Source organism: Crotalus tigris, unplaced genomic scaffold (genome assembly GCF_016545835.1).
Source record: "Crotalus tigris isolate CLP2741 ecotype Arizona unplaced genomic scaffold, ASM1654583v1 scf7180000018491.14276545383:2951260, whole genome shotgun sequence".
Lineage (NCBI taxonomy): Eukaryota > Metazoa > Chordata > Lepidosauria > Squamata > Viperidae > Crotalus > Crotalus tigris.
Window position 1 is genome coordinate 2,748,271 of NW_024097037.1, and position 18,572 is coordinate 2,766,842.

The following is an 18,572-nucleotide window of genomic DNA, read 5'->3' on the forward strand; positions in this document are numbered from 1 at the left end:
CAGGTTGAAGTAGCAGCTTCAAGAACCTGCTATAAGTCATGAAAGCATAACAAAATAGTTACTGGTTTTTAGTTTGTGTGTTCTTTCTGCCCTCTGGTGGAAAGCAGACGTTCTTAAAAGATTTGGCCCCCTTCAGAGCCAAAACAATTTGGACTAGCTTAGAATGCTGTGAGCAGTTTCTGGTGGTACCAAAATTGTGTTTATTTATCAGATGTATATAACCACCCATATCACAAGAAGTGTGTCTTTAATTAGTTCTGAAATCAAGTTGATTGGTTTGGAATTAACAATAACAGAGTTGGAAGGGACCTTGGAGGTCTTCTAGTCCAACTCCCTGCTCAAACAAGAAATCTTATACCATTTCAAACAAATGGTTGTCCAATCTCTTCTTAAAAACCTCCAGTATTGAAACATCCACAACTTCTGGAGGCAAGTAGTTCCACTGATTTATTGTTCTAATTGTCAGGAAATTTCTTCTTCGTTCTAGGTTGCTTCTTTCCTTGATTAGTTTCCATCCATTTCTTCTTGTTCTGTCTTCAGGTGCTTTGAAGTTTAGGTTGATCCCCTCTTCATTGATTATAAATAAGCATGGGGCAATTGCTAGCTGCCTATCAGTCTAAACAAAACATGGGGAAGAATCAACCTAGGATGATACTACAAGCACATTACCAACTTAAGGTCCTCTGCTGTGTTTACCAGCTCTTCTATTTTTGAAGAGATGGTAATTGAGTCTAGTAGCTTCAACCCATATCCTAATGCTAGCCTGCCACTGTCCTGCTACATTTAAAGTCATTGTAATATCATTGTAAGAAGTATGTTCAAGTTGATGGGCTGTTAAAATAAAAGCTCTACAGTTTTTGCTGAGGACAAATACGCCATAACTGTTCAAGTAAAAAAAAAAGATAAATTTATGCTGCGCAACAAACATCCTCTTGTTGACAAGAGGCGCATTAGTATTAGAAACCTCTGAAGCATGTTTATATCATTTTCAGGATAGTTTCATTATACAAAACTATAGCTCTGAACATAAGCTGAGGCTATTCAGTTACAGATTCCTTGCATTTATTGACAGAATTTCTCTTTTGCTGTCAAATGATGTGAGGTGACTGAAATCTATTTAAATTTGCAGTAAACATTTTGACTGCAAAACAACTCTTGCTCTTCAGTCCAGATCGATGAAATGATCTCATGCAAGGCAGAGAATCTCAATTTTGTAAAGGGAGTCAATCTACCTGGATGCTTTAAGTAGAAGCAGGTTGTCTTGATCTGGCTGCCTACTTGTTTCTGGGAGAACTAAAAGAGAATGGTTGTCAGTTATCATGCACTGTCAAGACATGGATGGTCGATCAGTTGGCCAGGGAAAGGGATCACCAGATCAGCCATTTTGTGCAGGCAGGGCCATTATGCAAACGTGGGACAACATACTCTGTTTTCTGATTTGGCTTTTTAAGGATTTTTATTGCCAGTCTTAAATTAAGAGGCATCTCCTGCCTTATCCACAAAGTAGTTTGGGGTGAAGCTGCAGTAGATGAGTGACTACTGCTGGATAAGGATGTGACCTTGAAATACATTTGTATTCTGCTCATTGCGGGTTTCTTTCCAGATATGTCCATTGAAAACTCCAATAATCTTAGCAGTAGGAAAATCCATGCATATTTTTTTCAAATAATCAGCACATAGATAAGGCATGAGTCATGTAAGTAATAATACAAAATGCAACTGATGCTCTTCCCTTAACATTCCACAAATAGCTCCTCCTATTTGTCAATGTTTTGGTCAATTCATTTGGGATTGATTTTTAAATAATACAAGAAGAACTAGATAGACTTCCAATTTCTATTTCCACATTTAACATTCAAGAGAATCAACTTTCCTGATGTCTTGGATTTTCCATCCAAACTAATCTAAGGATCAGTCTACAGTCATTATCTTTCATTGGAGCAGCATCTCTACTTTTATATTTATTTTGAACAATCTTTCCTCAGTGGCCTTCCTAGACTTCTCCACATTCTAAAACATCCTTAAAGACCAATATTTGAATATCAGGTGCAACAGGAGCCAGGTGTAAGATGGGATGTCTCCACAATTTCGGCTATTTGAACAGTGGGACAAAGACTAAAAGCGTCTCCTCGACAGTGTCACCTTGTAACAAAAGGAGGAATTTAGAATGATGTTCAGTTTGACATAGTTTGTTTCATCCATTCCTTCATACTAGTAATTCTGGTATACACTCCGTAGTTATTGGGACGTGCACAACCCATTCCCCAGCTCACCACACCAGCTAGAAACCACTTGCCACTGGCTTCCTGGCAAACAAGAGGTCCTCCAGAATCTCCCTAGAAAAGTGAAACGAAATAGCAGTTAGAAGAAAAATAATTCAAATAGACAGAAAAGAGAAAGCTCTGAGTAATGAGCTTTGCAACACTCAGTGTGTGACATTGCATGCAAATAAGGCAGCTTCACAGGACAGGGAAAAGTTCTTTCTAGATCATGGAAACTAGTGCTTAAATTTACCTGACAGGAGTCCCTTTTACCCTCATGGTAGCCAGCACAAAGCATTCTGGGAGAGACCTGATAATGATAAGCTTCACTGCAAATGTCTTGCTGAACTAATTGCACATCCACTTTTTGCAAAATCTTGCTTGTAGGACCTATGCGAGAGGAGTTGCAGATTAGCAGAACTGACCACAGGAAGAAAATGTTTTCTGTTCCTATGAAATTCCAATTTCCACATTCTATTGCAAGGTTTCCCAACCTTGGCAACTCAATGATACATGTATTTCAACTTCCAAAATTTTTCAGCCAGTCATGCTGGCTGGGATATTCTGGGAGTTAAAGTCCACATGTCTTAAAAATTGTCAAGGTTGGGAAACCTTGCTATAGAAAATGTGGAGATTGGAATGAAACCCTGTTCTATAGGGATGCAACAGTTCTTTCAGGTCGATGTTTACCTGCTTCATACTAAAAAGTGTGACATTGTAGGTCCATTTCCCTGTTTTAGAAATCTCCATTGAATAAGAAATGGAATGGTACCGTTTAGTAAATAAGATACCCTGTTGGAGCCTAACAGAATGGGTTGGATCAAGTGGTATTATTCCTCTGGCAGCTGCTGTTCTGGAATGAATCTTAGTCACTTTCATTCCAGATGCTTGGAAGACCCTCCTGAGCAAATGCACTTATGGAGAGGAAAGAGGAAAGGAACAAATATTGAAGTCAACCTGGCATTCCTAAGTATGCTGCAGTTTTTGCATGATTTATGCAAGGATCCACTAGAGGGAGCTTGATACAGTAACATCTTGCTGCAAAGCCCTTGCAATGCTTGGCCTTAGTTTAATAGACATGTAGTATTCCTTTGAGGCTGAATTTGCTTTCACCGGCCAACTTTTAAGTTATTGCACACTCCTTTTGGCAAAAGCTTAGGATGCCTTTTTATTATATGATTATATCTGATACATCCTTTTAAATTTAAAAAAAGAAAGGGGCCTTAAGGACACACAAACAAAATAATGTACCTCCTTCCTGGATTGCACCCCAGCCAGTGACCCAGCACAAGAGGCCAGGCTCAAAGAGATGGGAGCTGGCAGGCAAGCAGATGGGCTGGATGAAAAAAGAATAGATGACTGGATGGTCAAGTTGCAACAGAGCCACATCATAGTCGTGGCTGTCTTCTTCATAGTAGGGATGCTGCAAGATACGGTTCACTTTGAAGGAAACCTCATTGTGGCTACTGGCGTTCAGAAAATGCTTGCCCAGGTATACGGTCCAGACTGTGGGGGAAACCTGACTGCAGAAGAAAAGAGTGGGAAATAGCTTCAGCGACTTTGGTTTTTTTCTCGTTACTTCATGTATCGAGCTCCCAAGTACAGCTCAGAGGACTCTGGGTTTAGGGAAGAAAAGAAACTGTCTTACTCCTGGTCAAACTCTGCCCAAGACCCAACATTTGTTAAAATGGCTTTATTAATGTGTAAAATTTTGTTGGTCACAAGCCATTGCATCTTCTGTGGAGAGGCTTATCCTAAGGGAAGAACATTGTAAGCACGTAATTTCTTGCAGGGAAGAAAGGGAAAAGAGGAAGAGAGAAACCAGGAGCAGTTAAAATTAGCTTAGATGGTGGCTGTAAATAAAGGAGTAGACATGTAGGTTTTATGCAAGAGTCTTATGGTGTTTCAAAAGACCAACATATCTCTTATCATGTGAACCTATCGTGAAAAAGAAATGATGAGAGGAAAGAAATAGGATGGAGCAGAATAGCAGACAGGATGTTGCCCAGTATTCTCCCTGAAGCAATCCTAGAACAATTAACAAGGAGAAAAAAAACTAGCAAAAATGTTATTACAAGATTGTGGATTTTGCTGTAGACTAAATGCATACATTTAACTATTTGTTCAGGGTTACTAATTTATCTGATTAAGGAAATCCAGTGCAAGTGATACTGTGAGAAAAAGCAAACATAAAAAGGTGAGTTTTAAGACATTCAAACCTTTTATTTACCTATCTTCCTGGAAACAGTGAGCTGCAGTGATCACCCAGCGATCTGCAATCAATGTTCCCCCACAAAGGTGGTGCCCACGGACTTGCAAACTCGCTTGCCAAGGCCACTCCCCTTCCACAGAATGAGCACCACCAACAATTCTCTGTGTTCCTGTCTCCTGCACTCCACAGTCTGAGAAAAAAGAGAGAAACTTTTTGTGATGGATTTTTGTTTTCCTGTTTTGAAAAATCATACCTACAGAGAAATCCAAGTTTTTCTTTCTGATACCATGCATTCATCCACTGCATTTATGCCTCATGCTTTCCTCTGGGAGGAAGTTTAAGTTGGTGTACTAGGTGGTGTCTGCTCTCATTTTATCTTCACAAGCATTCTTGTGAGGATATACAGGTTGCTGATGATTGGCAGAGCCAAACTTGAGTTTCTCTGGACTCAGTCCAAATCCCTAATTACATTGAATTGGTTCCCATACGTTAATCACTTGGCATATAATGCTAGTGAACAAATTGTTGGGAGTGTGCAGTTTGATGAGTGACTCCATTAGGAACAGCTGATTGGTTTCAGTTTGAATTCTTGGATTGGCAATCCAATTTGAGCATCAAATTAATTCAAAACATTTTCTGACTCGTGAAAAAAAAACCCAATTTGAGCAGAATCATTGGTCCAATTCAAAAAGTCAGTTCGGAGTCTTGATAGTATTTCATTCTAACTGAATCTTGAAACCAAGTATTTTCATAGCCATATAAATATCTTTATTTCTTGTAAAATCAGAGCAGATTCAGTAAGAACATAGTCCAAGTTGTACATTGTAAATGTGTTTATGATGACCATATTTTAAATAAAAAGCAGCTCTTAAGTCTCAAAGTTTTCTATTCAATTACTAGCTGAAAAATCTAATCTCAGCTGCTATTTGCCCACAAATGTTGATGTTGACCACTGTATGGAATAGTAATAAAAGAAGTTGGACTAAGAAAAAGACATATCAAGTATCAAATATCACTATCAGCCATAGAAAAACAACATTCTGATTTGGGGTCTGTTGTTTTACATTGGGGGAATGCAGGAAAGAATACTCTATCTGTCACTTGGACCTCTTAGAAGAAAAGCAAGGTATAAATGTAACATATGGATTTCAAAATCAGTGTTTCTGCCACAGAAACTGTGTATACCCTCTTCATTCACCATCTTGCCAAAACAGTCACACTCAGCCTTTGGAGCCTTGTAAATGCAAATGGAAAAATGGATTAATCCATATGGGGAGAGGGAATTATTGGAATAGAAAGGGGTAAAATGCAAGTTTTGATTTCAATGAAAAGGAAAACATATACCTTGAATATTACTGTTCTTTTGACATGAATGATTCAATATATACATGATAATATCCATTCACTGAACATTTCCCGCATTTATATTATTCCCAGAAGGAGAATGTTGATATTCTGCATGAGAACCATTTGATATTGAGTCCCTCCAAATTGGATGTCCCAAAGGTGCTTTTTTCCTGTCATTCCCCACCATCCAGTCAAAGCTGAAGCAGCTTCTTGGATGAGAAGTGAAACGTCTTCAAACAAAGACAAGAAAGTCCAGTTGCCTCGTGAAAAAAAGAATCTTTGGGACAACCATGACCAGGATGACTGAGAAACTCCACAGACACGCCAAACTGAATGTGTAATTAATCTACTGTAGCAATTCATTTCCACCCAGAATTACAAATTTCTACCAACACAAATCAGACAGGATACTAACATCCTCCAGGTAAGTTATGTATGATCATGCTTGCTGGGAGTTCTGAGAACTGCAGTCCAATCACAAATTTGGAAAAAACTAGTGCATATGACTGAAGTCTAGTGCTAGCACCCTTGACAGAATGAACATCTGCAGCTCTTCTACTAGGATTATTCTAAGAAGAAGAAACTCAGATGGTTTTAGATAATTCCTCTGACAGGATGGATCTCTTCCTCTGAGTTGCTCACCACAGTGCATTTCATCCGATTGATCCTTGCAGTCAGGAACTGAGTCACATTGAGGATTGGGCTTCTTCACACAGTTCCCATCAGCACATTGGTAAGTGTAAAGTCCACAAGGGATTCCTACAAAGATATATATCATGTGGTGAAATGAGAATATGGTTTTATTATCATTTGATGCAGTACTGATACAGTACTGCAATTTTTTCACAGGGCTGGAGAATTTGTGACCTTCCATATGTGCATGAATTACCATGTCCAGAAATGTTAGCAACCATGTTGGCTGGGAGTTAAAACTTGGCAGTATTGGTGGGTCCACAAATTACCTACCAGCTGCACTTGATTACACTCATGAAGCTCAATCTCAAAGGTATGATAATGGTGAAAAGAAAGTGACAATCACATCAGTGCCCATTGCTTTTATATTAAGGAATGATTTGTACTCTGAAAACAAAGCTACAAGCAAGGTAAGCTAGACTTAGAATGCAGATGGAATCATATGGAAGGAGTCAGAACATCAAGTCCAACCTTCAGGAATCCAGATCAAGATGGTAGAGCCTCTGCTTGAATTTCCAATGAAAGATATTTGGTTCTACTGCTGAGCTGTTTTAACTGTTAGGAAATTTTCCCCCTTAACATTTAATTGGAATTTGATTTCCTATGTCTTAAATCATTCATTTTACTTCCTGTACTCTAGAATAAAAAAGAACAGGTCTTGATCTTCACTCAAGAGGTTTCCTTTCAGGCATTTCAAGAATGTGATGCACAAAATAGGAAACAACAGTTCAGAACAGAATGGAATGATTTCTTCCCTTGGTTTGAAAATTATACTTTCTATTGATGTAATCTAAATTTACATTTGCAGCATTATATGTCAGCTCACATTCAATTAAGTACTATCCCAAGATCTTTTTCACAACTGCCATTACCACTCCAGAAATCACTCACCTTATATTTACACATTTGATTTCCTAAGTACAAAACCTAGCATTTATTAAACTTAATTCTGTGTTTTTAGCCCATTGTCTCTAACCTATCAACATTATTTTGAATTTTATTGAAGCTCTTCTCTTCTGGCTAGTCTATTCAATTTTATATCACTTGCATGACAGGCTGGTCCCTTTTCTACCAGAGATGAGTAACAGTGAGTTTAAAAAAAACCCTGTAAACTTTTATTGATAAACTTCAATTAATTACTGTAGGTGCTATTTATTCGGTTTACAGAATCAGCATATTGCCCCCAACAATCATTTTACCAACCTCAGAAGGAAAGAAGGCTGAGCCAACCTTGAGCCAGTTAGGATCGAACTGCTGGCAGTCAGCAGAATTAGCCTGCAATACTGCAATCTAACCACTGTGTCCTCACAGCTGTAAATTGATTTTTAAGAATACCAGGTTCGAGAAAGTTTGTTTAATAGATGTTCTTGATTTTATACCTTCATTGCATTGCTCCTCATCACTCCCATTGATGCAATCCAGATGTTTATCACAGAGCTTGGAGAAATTGATGCACATGCTGTCTTCCTGACATTGAAATTTTGCAGGGCAGACTGGCAAATTGCAAAGCATAAGGAAAAGAAAGAAGAAAAATCAGGAGGTAGAAGAGCAACAGGGACGAAAAAGTCAAAAGATCATTTGAGTACAAGCAGCACCCAATACTCAATGCGCTTTTATGTGTCTTTTTGTGTCTGGTCATTTGAAAGGCCTTTGCCTTCATGTTGTTTTTATAGAATAAGTGCATTTTCACTGGCCATTCAGTATAACACTGTTTTTGAAATTCAGCCAACTGTACTTTATAGGAAAATATACTTTACATTTACATTTTTTTGCATCAATTGCATGTCAACTCACATTCAATTAACTACTATCCCAAGATATTTTTCACATCTATACACACAGATACACACACAGAAAGAGACACACAAACACACACAGAGAAAACATAAGCAATAAATGTTACCTATAATTCTGCTCTTTGGATATGTTTTTTTAAAGAAAATCAAAGAAAAAAAGCAAGCTAGAATGTGATTCCTTGAGTTACAGACTTAAATCAACCAGCAATGACGTTAATCAATTCACTTTCTAAGATAATGTGGGAAGATGTTGTATGTTTGTGTGTGAAAATGTATGTCTACTCTTCCATGTCCAGGTTCTGCCAGTGGGGTTCATACCTAAATGACAGAGCACTTCATGAAGGTGGCATCTATTTCTTCATTTGTACATCTCCTTTCCCAAAGCAACCAATGGTTTCTCACCAATGGCTGCATCATAGGGACTTCTGAAAGTATAATGTTCAATATGTTTTGGAGAAGCTAACTCATAGATAGGAATAAACTCTTCTGTGAGAAAAGCACATGTCACCTGCAGAGATCCTCTTGCTCCAAAAGGACAGAGCAAAAGTCAAGCATGATGTGAAGAGGAGGGAAATGATAAAGCACTGCTCACCACAGTTTCTCTCATCTAGTCCATTGGGGCAGTCTTCAATTCCATCACAAGCTGGCACACATAAGCCATTCACAAGGCAAAGGAATTCTCTGGGGCATGCTTTTTTAAAAATGGAAAATAAAGTAGAATATTAGTTGGTTTTTAATGCATATTCAAAATTCAGTTCAAATATTAAATCTCGTTGTGCTGTGCTTCCAATCTACTTCTAATTCTATGTGAAATTAAATTATAATAATAGTTTTGAAACATGAGAATGTCAATGAATAATTATTATCAATATGGTATTAAAACCATAAAAGTTTTTAAATCCATGTAGTATTGGCTGTAGAATTAGGAACTATGATCTTTTTAGAAGGGTGAGTGATGGTGTATATGTGTTTGTGTGTGTGTGTGTGTGTGTACGTGCGCACACGTGCACATTCCTTCAATGCAGTCTTGTGCATTTCCAGGTGATTGCCTAGACCAGTCCCTGCTATTTTCTTGCCACGATTTTCAGAAACTATTCCTAGAAGCTGAAAGAACAGCTAGCCAACAACATCTAGCTGGTTCTGTGCTAAGGTGGGACTAAAACTCATTGTTTTCTGGCTTCTAGCCTGGAGCCTTAACACTATACCAAAACTGGCTGTCACATTAGAAGCTGGAGAACAGTGCACCACTATCTATTAAAACCATGGAAACATTTGGAATGTTGGTGCTTGGTGTTGCATTTAGTTCTGACATTTTAGTGGGATCTGAAAGGAGGCCTGCCCATCACAGAAGAGAGCAGAATATTACCTGAACTTGGTATGCTTTTAAGAAGCGGAAATTAGTTTGTGGGGATGGTACCAGAAAATAGCAGAAACTCCTTCCCACGTTTGTGATAGATCTGGCAGCATGTTGAGGCAGCAGTCCAGATCCATGGCAGAATATTGAAAACCTGCAAGTGTAGTGCTAATCATGCAAAAGACTGCATTCTAGGCCATTTAGAGAAATGTTCCCTGCAATTAAATAATATTGATGTTCTGCTGTAAAGCATCGAGTTCCCCATTAGTCTGAATCAAGTATGGCCCTTGATTCATGTTCAGTCACAATGGCAACATTCATAACAAAGCATGCGTTGATTTTTCCATAGTTTCCAGTTAGCTGAACTGCATGTTTTAGAGACTACCATGTACTCACGATCTGATTGATTATATAGACTGTAAGCAGCCCACACTCCAGGCCCCGTTAGGGAGATCTGAGAAGTAAAGTTGATGGTGACACCAGCTCTAGATGTCACAGGTATTCTTTCAGCATAGGCTTGCAAAATCCGCAGACCACAGAATCTAGATTTTTAAAAAAGACTAGGGCAATAAATCACAATCAACCATCTTGCCTTTGAAAACACCAAGGATATAGGAAGAAAGATGTCATGAAATTTAGGGAGCAAGAGAAGGTCAAAACCATCACCTTCTGGATCTCTTCCAACAGCCAGACTTGCTGGTAATAAGACAGCCACTGTGAGACATATGCCATTGTAAAATTACCTACAATTCCCACAGTGGATAAAATTAAAATAAGTTACTGTCTTCCAGGATTAGCTATACAGTATATGTATGCTGAGATTGGCATTAGTTGTGGACACAACCAGAACACTAGAACCCAAGTTGCTAACCCCCCAAAATAAATTCATTGGCCTTGTTTTAAAAATGAGGAAGGGAGCTATAAACTTTGGCGGCAGGAAGAAGGCTCACCTGATGAAAGTATAATGTTGAAAAAGTGGAGGAAATTAATTACAAACATGAGACCAAATTCAAAATTGGATTTCTTATTTTAAATTGAGCCAGTTTAAGTAATGTAGCTATATAGCAAGAAAACTATTCAACTGTTGGGTAGTTGGGGGGAATTGGAACTTGTTTTTCAATATCTTTAAGGAAAATCACTTTTTCTTTTAAAAAATGGATTATTACCAGAAATCTAGCAAGTGCTATTTTCCTTAGCATCATGAATATAGCAAAAATGGAAAATTGTATATTCTGAATATCTGTCCATCATACAGTTGTTAAATGCACAGAGTCCCAAAAACTCAATACACTGAAGATATGAAGCAGCAGAAGCAGATAAATCATTTCTCAAGAATCACATCTTTGAGTGATGGATAGCAAAGATGATGGGAAACTCAGTCTGAAATATAATTCCAAGTCATTTAACAATGAGCTGGAGTATTTATGAAGAGAGCAATTTCATTACAGAATTTAACTTATAGATAGCAAGAGGCTGATTTCACAAAAGTTATGAAACCATCCAATTTCTTTGGGGGAAAGATGTTTCATGAACTCAGATGCATTTTGTAAATTTAAGTCCTGCTGAATCTGTTGAAGCTTACTCTGATTAAGCATGTCTAAGACTGCATTGTTCATCTTTAATTGCTTGATTCTTCTCTTCCAGTTCTAAAATATAACATAAGAAACTTTTAAATAGAGAAAAATTCTCATACTTGGTCCTCTTTATAAATCCTAAAAAGCAGCATGCTGTCTAGGTTGGGTAGCTGATATTCAGCATGTTTGGAGGACATCAGATAGGCAAGTCAAAAGTGTTTTTTTTTAAAAAAAAGCTTTCCTATTTGTTTTACTATCATAGATATGGTTTTTTGTAAGTCACTCCTGTAAGATGAACATACCAAGATGTCTGTAGATCCTTACTTTCTGTTCTGGATGGTCCATTGGCCTTGAGTACATGGAAGGTCATACTTCTGCCTCCTGAGAGTGTAAGCATCAAACCAAAGAACAACTCCATACTCCAGAGATGGGACCTACAAAGAAGGAAATGCAGTGGACGGTAGAGGCATTTCTGTGAGTATGTGCCTTTGAATTGGTCTGGATAGTCCCTGCTGTTTTCTTGGCAAGGTTTTTCAAAAATGGTTTGCCACAGCATCTTTCCCTGGGCTGAGAGAGAGTCACCCAGCTGGCTTTAGGTCTAAAAGAGGGCTCAGAGAGGACTATAAGGCACTATGAAGCAATATATAAGTCTAAGTGCAATAGCTAAGGCAGGACTAGAACTCACCGTCTCTCAGTTTCTAGCCTTAACCATTACATCTACTTGGATCTCTTATGACATGGAAAACTGCTGAGAGTTTTATTTACATACAGAAATGGAGCTTTGTCCCTGGTTCTTCAATACAAAAATGAGTGTTACAAAGCATGAGGGCTGAGAAAGAAAGGAAAAGGAAAATAGTTTTCCTAAAATACAAAACAAACTGTATTAAAATACATCAGTGAGATCAGTAAGAGCTTATAAAATATGACAGTACTGCCACTTTAAGACTTTTCAATACAGAGAAATTCAAATCTCTATTCTTTCAGGTGAATGGTGTTAACTATCTGTTTATGTGCAACTTTTGGGGAAGAGTAGAACATAAAGATAATGAGAATTTACAACATAACAGAATAAAGGTATATTTGGCTTCTCTTATTTAAATGTAAAAGTACACACAGCTCAGTTTTGCTTAGGAACTGCCAAGATCATACCATCATGTGCCAAGTGCATTGTGTATTTGGTGCATAGTAACTTGGATAGTAAGGAGTCTTGATGTTCCCTTGCCGTCCCCAGCTTTCCTGCAATGTTAGATTCATCTGGCAGGCTGAAAAGACAGAAGCATTGTCACACCCATTGTGTCCCATAGAAAATGTTGCTCATGTTTATTATTTTGACAAAAAAATGAGGATATTTAATACAAATGCTAACATACTAGTTATGATAAATATTAATAAAGCAACTTATTTCACTTTCAGCAATTTGCTCATCTGATTCTCACTGGCAAATTTTGTTCAGCCAATGTTTACTATTCATATATACTGTATGCACAGTTTAAAAAAATATTGATGGGAACACACGTTTTGAGCTATTATTTTCTTCAGACATAATTTTTGAGGGCTTTTAATAATGATTTACTTATTTGGGTGTGCATTTTTCACTTATGAACTATGCTGTAAAGTTTCCCCAAATTGCAAACTGTAGCATGGGTATGTGCTCTAGGTGAGCCTTTATATTTGGTCTGTTCAAATCAGGACATTCATCTAAAAATTATAGTGATCTGAATTTCACACCAAACCCTTATGAGTCTCCACATAAGTCTTCCAAACAAGATTCAGTGTCTTTCCTTAGGGAGCAGTCACCAATGTTCTTCTAATAATGCTGCTAGCATTTCATTATTAGCCACCTGGAGTGGATATATTTTATAAAACTTAACTGGCAGCTTGTTCTTCATTCTTTTCTATCTTCTAGTTGTTGCTGAATTGTGAAGTCCAAAATAAGTAGGATCTCCAGCTAGTCTGTCTTTGTCCAAGCTCCGGTGCCCCTCCTTCTCCATTATGGTACCCACTTTAAGGAACATTCTTTAAAAATTAGATTAGCTCCATTCCTTTTGACATTCCAGAAGACTCTCAAGACCTGGTTATGTTATCAGGCCTGAGGCTTCCAGGGAACTGGAGACTTATTTAGATGACTAGAAATAAATAATGCCTAGAGTTTGTATCTCTGTTTTTTTTTATAATATTTATTTTTGAAATGATTTTTATATCTTTTATGTTGTTGGGGTTTTTTTATGCGTGATTTTATCCATTTCTTGTTAACTGCCTTTGATGAAATGGGCAGCTTTGTAAATTTGACTAATAAACAAACGAATAAATAAAACCAAGGCTCAGTAGCAGTGGCCATGCCGAAAGTGCAGTAGCAAGGATGATGCGAAAAGTTTGTTCCTGGAGATTGGCATTTCCAATTTCTAGTTATACAATTCTTTAAAAAGCTTCAATCTGGAGCTTTTTCTTGGAGAACTAAAGTCAATCAATGTACATCCAAGATGCATAACCCCCACCTATCTAAAACCTGCTAATTAAAAAGACATTTCCCATAATTGGGGTTTGATTGACCATTCCTTTGGGGTAGCTTTGTTTATGATTGGTGCACATGTGTTATACCTACCATTTTCACCTACTCATAAGTCAACCATCCATTATTTTCTTTTCTGCGGCTGGATTCACAGATTAATTTTAAGCAAACTCTTTCAAGTTATTATGCACCCTGATGCTAATACTGAAAAAGGATTCTGACTTAAAAAAATGAAATATCCTTACACTGAATCAGGCCATAATTTACCCAGCTCAGCTTTATTTATTTCTTGCCTTTTTATTCCAGGTACCATAAAGAAGTACCGGACAACCCTCTTCCCATAATTCTCAATTGGCATGTAACCCAATACATGAAAAGATTGAGTAGCTGGCCTACTCCAGCAGGCAGCTATGTGAACTCTTCCAACAATCAAGTAAAAGATTTTATTTCTCAGTTCCACTGCCTAAAACCAGGGATTAAATTTGAACTATTTGTAGGCTTTATGAGTTATGCTTATAATCTCAGGGTACAAGAACCACATAGCACTAGCTTTATTTTTTAAAACTGTCTTCAGCTGTTTCCTACCACAGCTACACTCTGTCCTACCATGCTGCCAGCCACTGTTCCTTCCAGCTAACCAATGAGAGGATGCAAAGCAAAAGCAAAACACTAGGTAGTTTTCTATATTTATATTTACTCATTGTAGCAGGAGCTGGGGGAAAGTTTTGAAAAAAAATCAAACTAGTTCTTGTGATAACAACAAAACTGCCCATTAGAGGAAGACTGAGGTAGCAAAGTACAATTGCATGAGAAAGACAACCAGGTAGCAAAGTACAATTGCATCTTAGCCTAGGGAAGAGTTCTCCAGACTTTTGATATTCCCAGCTGGGTCATGTCAAAGTTCCTCAGTGTAATTGCACAGTACAGCCTATAGACAGCCCAGTCCATGCTGTACTGAAATGCCTCCTTCTGCTCTCACCTAGAGTGTCCTATGTCTAATGACAGCACAATTTTTCTGTTTTTTACAATAACCTTAATATCAGATATCCTTCTTTATTAATACTAGATTTGATCTGAACATTTGTCTTCCAACTGTTTGTGAATCCCAGTTGCAGATATGTGTCTTAAAGTTAACAGAATCAGTACCTGGAAAATATACAAAAAACAGATCTTTAGAAGAACACAAATGCAATCTACATTTTCTATCTCTTTCTGTCCATATCCTTGTTTACCTTCAAAAGGCACAGCCTGAGCAGAGAGTATGAAAGGATCATAGTAGCTGTACATCCCCTTCTTCCATACAATAGACATGACTGGACCAGAAGATAGAACTTCAACCACAGGTTCTTGCCGGCTACACCCATATAGTCTGAAGAATGAAAACAGATTATTATCATATTTGCAAGATGAAAAGGATGAAGGGAGATTTTTTTATAAAGAAAGAGGAGCAAGAAATGAGGAGGAGAGGTAAAGAAAAGTCATTGCATAGTAAAAAATACCAGGAAATAAATACATGTCCCTAAATAAATAAAATATTTTGGCAACAATAAATTATGGGGGGCTAGATAGATCATCCAAAACACATGTGTGTTCTTTCAAATATTTACCTCCCTGGGGGCTAGAAACATATTAGGCATGTAAGAAAATGTAAATACAGTAGCTTCTATGTTCTTGTCATATCTTTCTGGCAAAATGTAATTAGACATAGTTGGCTCAACTTGTATTTTGAGAAGGAGAGGCTAATGATAACTGTACCATTCCTGTCTTGCTTTTGTTTTGTTTTTTTAAAGAACAGATTTTAGGGGTTAGAAGACATGGCTAAGAGAGGTTAAAATCCACCAGAATGCTAATTTTGATTTTAACATCAAACATCAGTGCAGGAGTAGCTCTGTAAACCAACACAAAACTGCAACAGACATTTCTTTTTCTTTATCTGCTACTAACCAAAACCAAAACTAACTACCCTAGAGACTGAAAAATTGCCTTACTGTACTCCACAGGATTTGTAATCGTTAGTAGCTTTTTCATTACTTCAATGTGTACTACTTTCATTGATTATTTGGATCATCATTTTGCAAAATGAAACTTCCTGTATATCCTGAACCTAAACTGAATTCTTCATTGATGTGAATAATGGGAGAGATATAGAATACACAACTACTCTTCTTTTCTACCCGTTGTTCTGCTACAAAATCAAGGGTACCTACAAAGTGATGAGCTGTTTCTCCAATGGCCCTGCTGCATCATACATTGCCAGCCGGTCCCTGCATTCAGAGAGAGTCCATTCCAGGTGAAGTTTGATCATGTGACCTTTGGGGCCATGGAGATGCCAAAGGCAGCTGGAGGCTAAAAAGTCTGGACCCTTCAGTTTTAGAACCACGTCCTCTCTGATGTAGCTGTACCTATAGCAGCCTAAACAGAGGATACAGTCAAAATGGAAGAATGCACCATGCAGTTGATAAGAGATGACATGGAAGAAACCAAATATGCTTAATCCACCCACAGTTTTAAGGAAAAAAAATAAGTTCTGCATAAACCAGGGCTTTTGATGTGTTGTTTTTTTTACTGAAATATCCAATCTTTCGTGCTACTTTCTATTTTTATGCAAAACCTTGCTAACCATCCTATTCCTATTTACCTCCAAAATCTATGTGTAGTCTATTCTTTAATGAAGAGAGGGATGAGGGGGGACATGATAGCAGTATTCCAATATCTCAGGGGCTGCCACAGAGAAGAGGGAGTCAAGCTATTTTCCAAAGCACCTGAAGGCAGGACAAGAAGCAACGGGTGGAAACTAACCAAAGAGAGAAGCAACCTAGAACTAAGGAGAAACTTCCTGACAGTTAGAACAATTAACCAGTGGAACAACCTGCCTCCAGAAGTGGTGAATGCTCCAACACTGGAAGTTTTTAAGAAGAAACTGGACAGCCATTTGTTCAAAATGATATAGGGTTACCTGCCTAAGCAGGGGGTTGGACTTGATGACCTGCAAGGTCCCTTCCAACTTTATTATTATTATTATTATTATTATTATTATTATTATTATTATTATTATTATTATTATTATTATTCCAAATAGATAATTTTGTACCAAGTTCCCCATGATTTCAATAATTCTCCCATTGGAAATGAGTCTGCTCTATGCATCTGTTCAATCTTAGGTTTAAAACAAGGAACATTTAAAGAATTTACACCCTTTTATCACGTTAATGCTATTTTCAGCCTTCATGTACACAAGGTAGCTTGGCGTATATTCATGGAAGCTTTGCTTGCATTAACATGTACTGAGAATCATACACTAGTCATTCATTCATTCATCCAATGAATCAATCAATCAATCAATCAATCAATTTCTATAGCCACCCATCCCAAACAAGTAACTCTGGGTATAAAACATTCATAAAACAATTAAAAAGAAGTTATAATATAATACAAAATTAAATATACATGGCAGCCAAGAAACAAATGTCACCATAGATGACAATATAGCCAGGAAATGGGGTCCTTCACATACTTGGGTTGCTGGAAAACAAGCCTATTGCTGATGCTGAGGAATAAGTTTTGATTTACTGAGACCTACATATTAATATGTACCACAAAAAGTAGTTGTTCCCACAGCCTAGGACTACTTATTCCAACTAGATTTCTCCTGTGCAAGAGGTCTTTCCAGGAGAAGCTGCTTATTGTATCCCAGTTTCACAAGGCCAGATGAGATAAAGCCAGAAAAAGCTTATAAAAAGCTTCTCCTTGAAGTTAGACTGGTTCCTTTGGTGATCACTTTCCAGAAGTTAGTGAAGACTGAATTTTCTGAAAGGTACTTTCAATTTACATTATTTATATCTCTTGGATTCAGTTAATGAATTGTTTTTGTGTTATTCTACATCTTTTATCTGGCTGTTTTTTTACACTGTTAGATAAGGCTCTGTGAGTCTGGAAAGAGTTGGTGGCATACACATTTAATGCATACATACACAATTAATGTGGTACGTACAGAAAGAAATTTGCTTTAAGATGGTTAGATATTTTTTCTTTAATTTGTGAAAAGTAGGCTGCTTGCTGAAACAACTAGTGGAAGAGATATTGGGGGCAGAATTAGCATCATGTATGCTGCTATGATTCATATTTCTTATTAACCATCTTTTTCATGTAAGATGGACTTAAAGAGACGCTAACAAGCATTAGATAAAAAGTCAGCCCATGCTAAAAAGTGCATCAGTATAAAAATAAAAGTGCAACATTAAAATGGTACACAATGTTACAAAAATATTTCATTTTGGTCCCTGATGTCACATTAATTGATGGGTTGTCTGCAAAAGTCTTTTATTTTACAATGCAACAAACATAAACAAATAAATTAAATAAATAAAAGAAAGGGGGAAATAAAGAGCCTACCCAAGGTGGATTTCAGCATTATTATGTCTTTGAGACTGGATTCTGTGGAAAAGAAAAGAAAAAGAAAAAAGGAAGACAAACACATGAGATGCCACAACTGAACTACCTAACGCTCCTTGCTCAGGTTCATGTCAGTCATATTCCTGGTCCATTTTACTCCTCTCTCTTTTGCAATAACACTTCAGTTCAAACCTAATTCTAAGCCACAATTTAAAAATTCTGCAAATCCACATTGTAAGCATCGCTCTCCTTCCCAACAGGTGCCAAAAGAGGAGCTCAATAGCCATCATCTCCTACTTCAAATATGAGGTTACTATGACACCTGGATTGGTAGCTATGGTTAGTTTAAGCCAGGGGTCTTCAAACTTGGCCCTTTTATGACTTGTGGACTTCAACTCCCAGAATTCCTCAGCCAGCATACCTGGCTGAGGAAT

At 37.4% G+C, this 18,572-nt stretch overlaps 1 protein-coding gene across 3 annotated transcripts in view; it reads right to left on the reverse strand.

Annotated features, from left to right (window-relative positions):
* Positions 1–525: 525 nt before the first annotated feature.
* The window catches only part of TMPRSS6 (transmembrane serine protease 6), a 31,311-nt gene continuing 13,264 nt past the window's right edge, over positions 526–18,572 (reverse strand). For 2 of the 3 annotated variants that reach the window (XM_039353119.1, XM_039353121.1), the window contains exons 6-18: positions 18,139–18,180; positions 15,954–16,158; positions 14,979–15,115; positions 12,387–12,499; positions 11,562–11,671; positions 10,060–10,205; positions 8,902–9,000; positions 7,893–8,006; positions 6,463–6,579; positions 4,492–4,663; positions 3,513–3,784; positions 2,515–2,651; positions 526–2,336 (exon numbers count right to left, since the gene is read on the reverse strand). In XM_039353119.1, coding sequence (XP_039209053.1) covers positions 2,175–2,336; positions 2,515–2,651; positions 3,513–3,784; positions 4,492–4,663; positions 6,463–6,579; positions 7,893–8,006; positions 8,902–9,000; positions 10,060–10,205; positions 11,562–11,671; positions 12,387–12,499; positions 14,979–15,115; positions 15,954–16,158; positions 18,139–18,180 — 1,826 coding nt within the window. In that variant the 3' untranslated portion in view covers positions 526–2,174. The remainder of the gene's footprint in view (positions 2,337–2,514; positions 2,652–3,512; positions 3,785–4,491; positions 4,664–6,462; positions 6,580–7,892; positions 8,007–8,901; positions 9,001–10,059; positions 10,206–11,561; positions 11,672–12,386; positions 12,500–14,978; positions 15,116–15,953; positions 16,159–18,138; positions 18,181–18,572) is intronic. The other variant, XM_039353120.1, reaches the window with a different exon arrangement.